At 45.3% G+C, this 12348-nt stretch overlaps 2 protein-coding genes across 4 annotated transcripts; one reads left to right on the plus strand and one right to left on the minus strand.

Moving 5' to 3' along the window:
- Positions 1 to 952: 952 nt before the first annotated feature.
- Positions 953 to 5398, minus strand: LOC4344083 (probable carboxylesterase 18). Of its 3 annotated transcripts, none has more exons than XM_066312410.1 (3): positions 4125 to 5398; positions 3648 to 3762; positions 953 to 2399 (listed from the first exon to the last, which is right to left on the minus strand). In XM_066312410.1, exon 1 carries the CDS (start codon positions 5304 to 5306, stop codon positions 4218 to 4220), a length of 1089 nt encoding a protein of 362 aa, XP_066168507.1. In that variant the 5' UTR covers positions 5307 to 5398; the 3' UTR covers positions 953 to 2399; positions 3648 to 3762; positions 4125 to 4217. The 3 variants fall into 3 exon arrangements, with proteins under 3 accessions (XP_066168507.1, XP_066168508.1, XP_015647846.1); XM_066312411.1 differs by having other exon boundaries at positions 3640 to 3762; positions 4125 to 4147; XM_015792360.2 differs by having other exon boundaries at positions 2259 to 3762.
- A 4833-nt stretch (positions 5399 to 10231) lies between these two features.
- Positions 10232 to 11312, plus strand: LOC4344084 (dirigent protein 5-like). The gene has a single exon (XM_066312030.1). It carries the CDS (start codon positions 10393 to 10395, stop codon positions 10990 to 10992), a length of 600 nt encoding a protein of 199 aa, XP_066168127.1. The 5' UTR covers positions 10232 to 10392; the 3' UTR covers positions 10993 to 11312.
- Positions 11313 to 12348: the final 1036 nt, after the last annotated feature.

Below are 12348 nucleotides of genomic sequence, written 5' to 3' on the forward strand. Positions count from 1 at the left end.
CAGGTATTATATACGGTGTGCCATAAATGTTCGGCACTAATAAAAATACTAATTACAGAATCCGCCGGTAAACCATGAGATGAATTTATTAAGCCTATTTAATCTGTTATTAGTAAATATTTACTGTAGCACAACATTGTCAAATCATGGAACAATTAGGCTTAAAAGATTCATCTCACAAATTAGTCACAATCTATACAATTAGTTATTTTTTAGTCTATATCTAATACCTCATGTAGGTGTTTAAACGTTCGGTGGGATTTGGGGTGGGATCCACACAGGACCAAAATTATCCCTTGATTTTTACGTGAATATTCCAATTTGATAGTAGAAATTTGAAATACCGTGTAACTACTCGTACTACCTAGAATTTAAGTCCCCAGCGCCGAATTTAGCCTAAATTGGCATTCATGAGTCATGACCATATCGTCGAACCAATGAACTCTAGCTGCGTTCAAATTTGACAAATTGGCACTTGATACCTCTCATAATCTCATGTACAGGTATTTTAATGCAATTCCATACGACCATATATAGCTCCGTTGCTTCTGTTTGTTTTGAGTATAATTAGTACGTCTTCAATTTAAGTTTTATAGTTGAACACATTGGTACTACGTACGTACAACCCAATAGCTTCAATGCGATATGATTTTGATCCAATCTCATTATTGTGTACTGCTCAACTGATGAGCACATAGCCACACGTTTGTAGCGATTTTTCTTTGTTTGATTGAAGGATATAATTAATTAATCCAGTAGCCTTTTGCAATGATGTGTATCTGATTATCTGATACGTACATTTGTGGTTGTGGTTAACGTCTCAAGTCTCTCGCAACGACCATGCTTACGTTGATGGCGATGCATGGCTGCCTATTGGGGACTCTTGAGGAATATCTTCTTATTGTTATTGTATATATACTCACATAGTTATAAAAAAGTTTAAAAGGATGTATTAACATGTAATATATCACTTTATAAATATATAATTTAAAATTTAACTTGTACATCTCGCAACTAAAAACAAACTAACAAACTATAGTTGGATCTTTTTTTGCTGAGATGAGCTAAAGCATCATTTTTTTTCCTTCACTTTTTTCTTCATAAAAAACAAACTAAAGATGTTACTCCGATAATTTCCAACGAGACATAGTCCCCATTGGTTGGCAAGAGCTTAGCGGCAAAAATAATTAATGAAATTTTTTTATATATCCATTACTTATCGACTTAAAAGCTAAATAAAAAAAAACTACATTGAGAAAACTTTGAAATTAAATTTAAAATTTTATAGCGATAGGTCAAATGATGAGGCCCTCGTCACTAAGCAGTGGGCTGCTTGGACGTGATGCATTCTTCCACGAACGCCCTGATTTCACCAACGAGCTTCCGGTGATCGTCGGCGAGGAACTCCGGGAAGAAGTAGAAGGAGTGGATGGCCTCCGGGAACTCCACCACCCGCGCCGCCTTCCCCTTCCGCCGCAGCATGGCGGCGTACCGCCGGTCCCAGTCCTGCAGCGGGTCGAGCCCCCCGACGACCACCATCGCCGGCGGGAACGCCTCGTGCAGTTCGGCGTCGTCGTCGTCGTCTCCGGTGACGACGTGCGCCGCCGGGTGGTTCCGGTCGGCCCCCTCCGGCAGGAACGCCTTCCACGACAGGTCCGACCGCCGCGTGTTCAGCACCGGCGCCACGCCGTCGAGCGCGCGCTCGGATTCCGTCCGCTCCTCGCCGCTGAAGCACGGCTGTATGAGTATCACGCCGGCGAGGTGGACGACGGGGTTATCGGTCGTCGTCGTCGTCGTCGTCGCCGTGGCCGTCCATCGCTGGGCCACGTGGTGCGCGATGTTGCCGCCGGCGCTGTCTCCGACGACGAAGCAGGTGGAGACGTCGACCGGGCCGACGTGGTCGGGGAGGCCGGTGGCGCCGAGGTAGCGGAGGACGGCCTCCCCGTCGTCGTACGCGGCGGGAGCCCGGTGCTCGGGGGCGAGGCGGTAGTCGACGGACACGACGACGGCGCAGAGCGTGCGGCAGAGCGCGTCGTAGGCGCGGGAGGCCGCGGAGAACAGCGTGAAGCCGCCGCCGTGGAAGTAGACGACGACGGGGCGCGGCGACGGCGACGGCGAGTAGAAAACGCGCGCCCAGAGGCCGCGCGAAGCGTCGACGGTGATGTCCGTCGAGCTGACGCCGGCGGCGTCCGGCCGCGGGTCGGCCGGCGCCCGGCGGTCGAACAGGGAGAAGAGGAAACGGTTGACGCTGCCGTCTCGGCGCTGCGTCGCGTCAATGGCGGCCTCGAAAACGCAGAGCCTGAGCCTCACCGGCCACGGCAGTGCCACCCGGCGGCGCCGCCCGTGCGCGCCCGCCATTTCTTGGCTACTCCGACGGTTCTACCTTTTCGTTTGGGAGACTGATAAAAAAATGCAGGTTCAGAAACAAAATTCAGAGAAGTTCAGGAATTTTATCTTTCAGTGTGCAGCCACAAAATTCAGAGGTTCAGAAAGTGTTGTTTCAGTGTTCAAGCAGCCACAAAATTCAGTGGTTCAGGAAGCGTGTCTTTCAGTGAGTGTTCAGGCAGGCACAAAATTCAGAGAAGTTTAGGAATTCCTTGGTCTGAAAACAACTTTCAAAGTGATATGAAATTGATATTACGATTGAGGCCTGGATAGAGGTGACATGGAGTTATGGAGATCGCCAATTCTCCGTACTTGAAGATAACGCAGACGCTATCTTTGCGGTCTCACGCCGTAGGATTGTTGTGAGAAGGGTGCAAGCAACACATACGACATGTGACTATATGAGGTCGCAATTTGTTTGTACGCTTATCAGTTATCACATCTCTCTTCCTTTTCGCAAGGCAAATTCAGGTGATTCTTGACTTAAGTATTGAAAACTTAATCTTTTTTGCTGATTCAGTAAGTTCAGTGCGTACTATAGCTTAGTTTACTGAACATTTAGAAGCGTCTGACATGGGATTTTGAAGTTTAACAGGAGCAATATCCTGAAAAATCCCAGATAGTATTAGGCTGATTTTGAATTACACTAGGCCTACACTGTTTGATGAAAAACAGAGTGTGAGTAAGGATGGGTAAGAACAAGGATTTTCTACGCCTAAATGCCATAGCACCCATCATTTACATACGACTTAAATACTTATAGAAAAAATTTAGTAACATTAATTACGATGATATAAATCTATACAGAAACATGCAAGATTATATTTGATCTACAACTAGATAAACCAAAATAATAATCGATATCGTACAACGCAGATAAAATTTATTATTTTTGTTTTTCATGTGTATATCGAATTTAGACTTACATGTTTGTAGTATCTTATATTATCGTAGTCCATCTTATCAAATTTTATGAAATTTTTATATAACTATTTAAACTACATGCATACACCTGAGTGTAGAAAATACATTCCCGAATGCGTAACTATTGGAGGTATGTACTCTTACGAGTCGTCGACTCATACATAATTTCTATACCAAATGCCTTTTTTTTATTTTTTATTTTTGCCAAACACGGTACAAACATACTAATTTGTCAAAAAAAAAACAAACTCTAAAAATGAACCTGGACACACATATATCCAGATTAATAGTTAGGATTGGTTTATTTGGACGGAGGGGGTAAACACTTACATACGTACCCACACTTACTCCTTACTATCTCCAAGGACTGCACCGGTGTAAACCCACTCTCTATCCGTATGAACATCTCCAAAGACTGATCCAACATCTTTCAGTATAAAGCGGGTATGACACCTACCATTAAAAAAAGGGTAAAAATAGTTAGCTGCAAATACGAACACCCTAGTAAGTCTATGACATGTTGGGGTGAGCATGTTTTCAACACATGAAACTTAGCCAAGTGATCTTACACTCGCTTCGTATGAAATGCCAAAATTTCATCGCGGTGGCAATGCATGATCATACAACTTTCATCTTAATTCATACAACTTTCACATGACACTTAGCTGTGACCTCAATTTTTCATTTTTGAATTAAAAACCGTTCAAATTCAAATTTAAAACTTTCATATGAAAACTTAAAACCTTCATACTCAAATTATACAGTTTTCAACATAAAATCATACGAAACTTTTAACTGCGGCCTTAAACTTTCACCTTGAATCACAGAAATCCCAATTCAAAATCTCAAGTATATGAAGTGTACGACGCGTGTACGGTACGAAGCAGATCAAACTCTCGAATCTCAATTCAGGCGGTGGCGCGCGCCGCCCTGTTGCTCTGGACGAACACCTTGATGTCCTGCAAGACCTTGCCGGCGTCGGCGAGCTCCGGGAAGCCGTAGAAGCCATGGAAGGCGTCGGGGAACTCCGCCACCTCCACCGCCTTCCCCTTCCGCCGCAGCACGTCGACGTACCGCCGCTGCCAGTCCTGCAGCGGGTCGAACCCTCCGATCACCACCATCGCCGGCGGGAACGCCTCCGCCAGCTCGGCGTTCTCGTCGGTGACGTGCGCCGCCGGGTGGTCGCGGTCGGCGCCCACCGGCAGGAACGCCTTCCACGAGAAGTCCGACCGCCGGAGGTTCACCACCGGCGCCACGCCGTCGAGCGCCAGCTCGGAGGGCGTCCTCTCCTCGCCGCCGAAGTACGGCTGCACGGGGATCATCCCAGCGAGGCGGAGGTTCTTGGCCGTGGGCTGCCACGTGGCCGCCCAGCGGTTGGCCACTTGGTGCACGATGTTGCCGCCGGCGCTCTCCCCGGCGAGGAAGCAGCTGGCGAGGTCGACGGGGACGACGTCGCCGTCGAGGCCCGGGATGCCGTTCCCGTCGAGGAAGCGGAGCGCGTCCACGCCGTCGTCGTAGGCGGCGGGGTAGCGGTGCTCGGGCGCGAGGCGGTAGTTGACGGAGACGACGACGACGCCAACGTCGCCGCACAGCCTGCGGCACACGCCGTCGAACGGCGCCACCGCCGGCGAGAACAGCGCGAACCCGCCGCCGTGGTAGTACACCATCACCGGCATCGGCGCCGCCGCCTGCGCCGCCGCCGCGGGCGCGAACACGCGCGCCCAGAGGCCGCGCGCGGCGTCGATGGTGAAGTCGAAGGAGCGGACGGCGCCGGTGGCGGCGTCCGGGGACGGGTCGGCGCGGACGCTCATCAGGTGTTCGACGAGGACGGAGTAGAGCGCGCGGTTGACCGTCCCGTCGCGCCGCTCCACCGCGTCGATCGCCGCCGAGAGCCCGATCAGCTGGAGCCTCAGGCCCAGCGGCATAGGCGGCGGCGGCGGCGGGCGGCGGTTGCTCTCGCCGCCGGCGGCCACGTCCTTGCCCATCTTCCCTCCCATTCGCGAGCTTGACGAACACTCTCGTTTTCTTCTCTCGCTTTTTCGGTGTGGATTTGTGAGTCGTGATCACGCAACGCTGTTTCCGAAATGGGCACGTTATCGCCGTCCCGTAAATGAGGAGTACAGTGATTGTACTAACGTGTCGCTGTCGGCGATGGGACACGTTCCAAAAAAAAAATATTTTTCCATCCATTTCACATGTATCAATACAAAACCAAAACCAAAAGAAAATTTAAAATAATCATCGCTTCATCAAATCCTAATACAGTTATTTATCTACTCCTAATACATTTATTCTTTACTTCCTCCGTCCCATTTTCAGTGTAGCCATGATTTTTTACGTCCAACTTTGATCGTCCGTATTATTTAAATTTTCTTAAAAAAAATTGAAAACATAAGTCACGAGTAAAGTGCTATTCATATTTTATCATCTTATAACTACAAAAATATTAATTATAAAAATTTTTCAAATAAAACGGACGATCAAAGTTAAGCGCGAAAACTTATGGTTGCACTTAAAATGGGACAGAGGGAGTATTTTTCACAAATTTCGGTGTGCTAACGGTAAACGGGAAAGTTGAAGTTTGGAATTGAGAAAAAAGAACTGAGGCCTTATTTTGGGATAAATGGGAGAGAAAAAAAATTTGTCCTCAAACAGTGGAAGTACTAGTAAGAAATTGCTTTAGTAGAAAATTGAACTCGGAATTGTTAGAGGACAGTGGCTGTTTAGGTGCTGAACCTGTCCAGTCAGTCGTGGCTGCGCCTGCGCCGCAAGTTCATCAGTCAATTGCGGCATCTGGAAATCCATGGCAAGAACAGAGCTAACACTGCCAAAAGCCCAAAACACAACTAGAGCATAAAACGGTGGGGTTCGGAGGATGAAACTCCGACTCCCCTTTGATCTCTCTCTTTCAGCTTATTTTCTGCAGTTTTCTTTTGTTCGTCGTTCAGGTGCCCAGACGCAAAATTCATACCGTTTAAATTAAAGCCGTCTGATACGGATGAAATGATCTGTTATAAGAAAGAGGAAATGCAATTTTCAGTGTTATTCCAAGATGAGAGTAGATCACTGAACAGAAGAGCAGAGGAATGAACTCAAATATGGATTCTGATTTCAGAAACCATGAGATGGCTAAAAGGATTGTGGGATGAGGTCATATGAGTCCGTAGAGGGTTTAACTGAAGATCTCTGAATATTAACAGGTGAGCAGGTGACTGACAAGATGACGCCGCCGGCTGTTCTTTTGCGCTGTCGGTGGCGAGCAATCATTTTGTGCATTAGTTTAAAGCTTGCATGTGAATCATTTTCATCTAATATAATACTTCTCCATTATTCTTGGGATAAGATAATCCACTAATAAATTGGTCGTTGAGGATCGTGCCTGCGCCGCAAGTTCATCAGTCAATTGCCCGATCAACTGAGAACCGCATGATCACTTTCAAATAGCAACTTTCCTTACGGCAATTTAATTTGGGTGCATCTTTTTTTCTTACTGGAGGAGTCAAAACAAACTGAATCAAAGTTCAGTGCAAACTTTGCTGAAAATTGAACCCAAGTTCAGTGTATAATACAGAGTAGCATGATTTACTGAGCATTTAGAAGCATATAACATTTTTTTTGTGAAGTTTAACAGGAGCATTCATCCAGATTCCAGCCTGATTCATTATATTGAGAGTGCTCCTATTGATTCATTGCGAAGAGAATTAACATTTCCCAAGCAGTGGCACTAGGCAGTTATGAAACCATCAAACATCGTCTGCCATTTACACTTTTGGTCTTGCCATGATTTGAAATTTTAATTCTTTGAACACTACAGACCAACAAACGAGAGGATATCAGCTGCTGCTATGAATCAACGCTTCTCTAAACTGCTTAGCACTTGGTACCCCTGCAAAGGAGACGCAGTATGCGATAGGAGTGGGGTCCGGAGTTTAAACTCCGAACCTCTTTGGTCTCCTTTTTTTTTTCCTCAAGGTAATTTTCTACAATTTTTTTTCATCGTTCATGTGATCAGACGCAAATTGAACCTGTTAAAATTCGTCTGATACGGGTGAAATGATCTAATAAAAGAATTTAATAAATTGCAATTTGCAGTTATTTCAACAAACGGAAGGAAAAAAATATTTGATGATTCCTTTTCAAATGGATTTCGCTGCTTTGCACTTGGACAACACCTCCAATCTGAACTTCTCTGCAGGATGATTAAGGTCTAAGGAGTAAGGAACAACGAAAGGGTGGAAACGAGCCGGCTCGGCTCGCAGTGGCTCGCAACAAACAAGGCTTGGCTTGGCTCGACTCAGTTAGGGAAACAAGTAAAACTTGAGCACGGCTCGGCTCGGCTCGTTTCCTGGCTAGCATTCATGTTGAAACACCTCTTCATATATATTTTATAATTATTAAAAAAAAGCAAGAACAATCATCAACATGTAAAATTTAAATAAGTTTCAATTCTTCAAAATCTTAATGGTAAATTTCAAGTTGACAAATAATATCTCCATAAAAAAAATAAAATAATCGATATAAACACATGATGGTCTAGGCTCGCGAGCCAAAAGAAGTTGCTCGCAAGCCAGCTCGGGCTCGGCTCATTTCAGCAATGAGATGAAAAGAAGGCTTGGCTTGGCTCGTTTTGCTTACGAGCCGAGCTAAGCCAACCAAGGTTGAGCCAAGCCCGAGCTGAGCTCATGAGCCTAAGCTTTTTTTTTTTCCACCACTAGCTAGGAGTGGAGCGACCGGAGCGAGCGAGGAGACGGAGTTTGTGATGGGAAAGGGGTTGGAGTTTCAAACTCCGACAGACCGACATCCTTTGGTCTCCTTCTTTTCAGTTAACGTTCTGAATTTTTTTTCTTCGTTCATTATTTTGATCAGACGCAAATTAAACCTGTTCAAAGCCGTACGATCTGTTAAAACAGAAAACCTATTTTGCGGTCATTCCAGTCTTCCAGATGAGGCTAAGCAACGAACTGCCGAACTGCTAGGAGTTCTTATTCGGAAAAAAAAAACGAACTGCGAGGAGTGAGGAATACAGGAATGAACTCAAATATCGATTCTGATTTCAGGAACCATGAGAGGACTAAAGCCTAAAGGTAGGGGGAAGAGTTCGCATGAATCAGTAGAGGTTTTAACTGAAAATCTCAGAACATAATGGCCAAATATTTAAAGTGAAATGCTGATAAGTACCAAAAACTACAAGTTTCAGAATTTTAATTTCATTGTCAATTTGTAATTGGTAGTTGGAATTGAACCTGCCTCACAGGAGAAGGGAATACTATGCACAATGATGCTATACTTTTGTAATCTTTGTACTTCATTTTAGATAGCGTAGCACCTAAAAAAATCCTCCTTAATATTTATGTGATTTTTTTAAACTTTTAATTCAGCTAGCCATCTTTTTTAGAGGAGTTGGGGACCTGTCCCATCACACGATAATTTTTGTTTTCTCAGATGGCTGAGATGTAAATAATTTCCATTATTAAAAGAAATTGAACCATCCCCAATAACTGAACAGTACTAGACAGTTCTGAAACCATCAAACACTATCTGTAATTTACACTTGTCTTGTCATCATGCCATGGTTTGAAATTTTGATTCCTTAAATCCTACAGACCGACAAGCGAGAGAAAATCATCTGCTGCTACGAAACATGAATCAACACTTCGCTCTTCCAGTTTGATGATTCTTTTTCAGATGGATTTTCGCAGCTTTGCACTTGGAGTGGGGGTCGGAGGACTCCGATCCCCTTTGATCTCTTTTTTTTTCAGGCCATGTTCTGCATTTTGTTCGTCGTTCATGTGAGCAGACGCAAATTTATACCTGTTGAAAGCCGTCTGATACGAGCGAAATGATCTGCTAAAGAAAACAATTTGCTGCATGAACTGAAGAGCAGAGGAATGAACTCAAATATGGATTTTGATTTCAGAAACCATGAGTGGGCTAAAGTGTAGGGTGGTGAGGTCAAATAAACCATTAGTGGGTTGGACTGAACATAGTGACCAAATATTATCGGTTGAAATACCGATTAATATCGGAAATTAGAAATTTCAGGGTCAATATTACTGTTAATAGTAATTGGTACTGTTGAACTTATTAGCGTGCTCCCCAATAAAATCCATTAGACCCCTCCCCCTGATGAAGCAAATCAGATTGATTGGTCCACAACAAGGAAGAAATTAAGGCCTGATTTCACTAATGATTTCGACTGCATGGACTTTTGTGGAAGCACGTGTGTGGCGGCGTTTTGCAGAAATTAACCAATCAAGCACTTGGCTAGCATAATTCCTTTGTTGTTTTCTTCCTTTAGGTGATCCATCTTCTTTGTAACATTTCTTATCTTTCATGTAATTCACCAACTCTTCTTATAATATATATATTTTGGTAACCCTCCATTGAAGCTAGCCTTTTGCAGCCTCTATGTTCATGAATGTACGTACAGTAATTAACCTGTATGAGCATCAGCATCAGATCATCATTGGAATCAAAGCAATATTCAAGCAACAAACCCCAAGAAAAGCGAAGGGAATGACAATATTATAGTTGTGCCTCAGCCCCTCTAAGTCTAAGGTTTGCCTCTCAGCCACCCTAAAATTTAAATATTAAAATTTAATTTTGAAGTTGATTTTAGAGTTTGTCGTAGTAGTTTATTTTTGACACCGGCTTTCAAATTGTTAAACATGCATATATAAAAAATGTATTCACAAACTATTTTTTTCTTTAATAAATAGTTGTAGGTGAAATGATGGTAGTCTCACTATCCCTCTTGATCCAAACAACTCCAGCTTGCAAAGACATTTTGCCAGATAATTGGCATGCATGCAGCCTACCATTTTCAATATTTTAAATAGCGGGCTAAGATATTTAGCGGTTAGCTTCTAAAACTGCTATAGCGGGCTAAATGGAGCTATACCGGCTAAATTGTACATGAAAGCAAATAGCTAGAACCCTCTCAAACAGCTATAGCTGAAGACCCTGACCATTTCTCATCTCTATAAATAGAAGTGCAAATCTCGAGCTCCTAATCACAGGCAGCTGCAGCTAGCTAGCTAAGCTTGGATAACAGTGCAAGGGCGCCGGACGGCTACTTGGTCCATGGCGTCTCTGACGATCGTCGTCGCCACCATCTTCCTGCTCAGCCTCACCTCGGCGAGCGTCGCCGTCCATGGCCGGAGCAGCAGGAGGAGGTTCGTCAGGAGCTACGACGAGCCGTGCATGGAGATGAGGCTGTACCTCCACGACATCCTCTACGACTACAGCAACAGCACCTCCAACTCCACGGCGGCGGCGGCCACCAAGCCGACGGCGCTGGCCAACGCCGTGCCGTCGACCGGCGGCACCTTCTTCGGCGAGGTGGTGGTGTTCAACGACCCGGTGACGGAGGGGAGGGCGCTGCCGCCGTCGCTGGAGGAGACGGCGGTGAGGGCGCAGGGGCTCTACCTCTACAACAGCAAGGAGGCGTTCAACGCGTGGCTCGCCTTCTCCATCGTGTTCAACTCCACGGGGCGCCGCGGCACGCTCAACCTCATGGGCGCCGACATCATCGCCGAGAAGACGAGGGACATCTCCGTCGTGGGCGGCACCGGCGACTTCTTCATGTCGCGCGGCGTCGCCACCCTCCGCACCGACGCTTTCGAGGGCTTCACCTACTTCAGGCTGCAGATGGACATCAAGCTCTACGAGTGCTACGTATGATGCATCCATCCATGGTCGTATAATATATACTCCATCCGTTCTAAAATATAAGTATTTTTAGCTATGAACGCTTATATTTTAAGACGGAGGGAGTACCAAACACTATTCATTATTGTCGATGCAAATTTCAGTGAAGATGTGACATCTTTGGTCAGGGAGACAAATGATCAGCCAATTGACAAGGTGATCTGATGCTCCTAGCTTCGTCTACCTATAGATTTATTTGTTGCTGCTCCCATCATCAGATCAGACCACCAGCTGTATGAGTATATACACAGTTTGTATGCTAAATTCTTTCTAAATAAACATCCTTATGCAAATGTGTTGATAATGAATCTATCTATTATATACTAAAAGTCCATTAAACTCCCTATAAACACTCTAAAGCCACCACGTGAGACTCCTACAAACGCTCCTAGATTGCCACGTGCCGCTTTAATAAATCTTACAAATTCTAAGAAAAAAGCAAAACATCTAGCCATCAATTTTCATTTAATTTGGTGGATCCACCACCAACTGCAGCCGCCGCCCCACCACCTTCAATCCCTGCCACCACCACCACCAACTGCCGGCTGCCGCCGCCACCTCACGCCGACCCTCCGCCGGTGGCCTCCCCACCAGATCCGGCCGCGGCGGCCCGGATCTGGGCGGTCTTCACTGTCTACTGCGCGGCCCTCCACCGCCGACGGGAGAGGGAGACGAAGATGACGAAGCCCCGCCGCCGCCGTCCTTGCGGCCGCGCGGCTTTGCCGATGGCCGCTTGGGCAGCGGCGATGCGGCGGAAGGAGGAGGGGGGGGGGGGAGCAGGCGGCGCCGGCGGTTTCCGCCTCCCGTGTCGCCCATGAGGGAGGACGACGCGGGAGCGGGCGACGCTTTTTGAACTACGCCTTCTTGGTAGCATGTTTAATCAAAATAAAAATCTTCTTTTCATTAAACAATAAAAGTTGACAAGAACATTGTATATAAAAAAGAGAGATTTAATTAGATTGTTTATGAGATAGGATTTTGTAGGATTATTGCAGGAATGACTCCAATTTTCTCCTAAACAGTTAATTTATGCCATTGGAATGATTTTGAAAATAACATATTATAATAGTATATGTCTTACGATTGCAAATTTTGTTCCCATTTCTACTTTTAGAATTTCTTATATACAAAACATAATTGTATCTATGAAAATAAAAATTATAGTTAATTATATACATATTATTATATTATGTTTTTAAATCTGGTTTGGCGCAAATTAAATTGCATGGGGAAAAACTTGCTAATCTCATCAATGATTTTTGACTGCTCAGATTTGCTAATCTTCTAGACAAGCTCACCTCCGGGATCCGGCTATTATGCCGGGTTTCA

This window comes from Oryza sativa, chromosome 7, assembly GCF_034140825.1.
Source record: "Oryza sativa Japonica Group chromosome 7, ASM3414082v1".
NCBI classification, from domain to species: domain Eukaryota; kingdom Viridiplantae; phylum Streptophyta; class Magnoliopsida; order Poales; family Poaceae; genus Oryza; species Oryza sativa.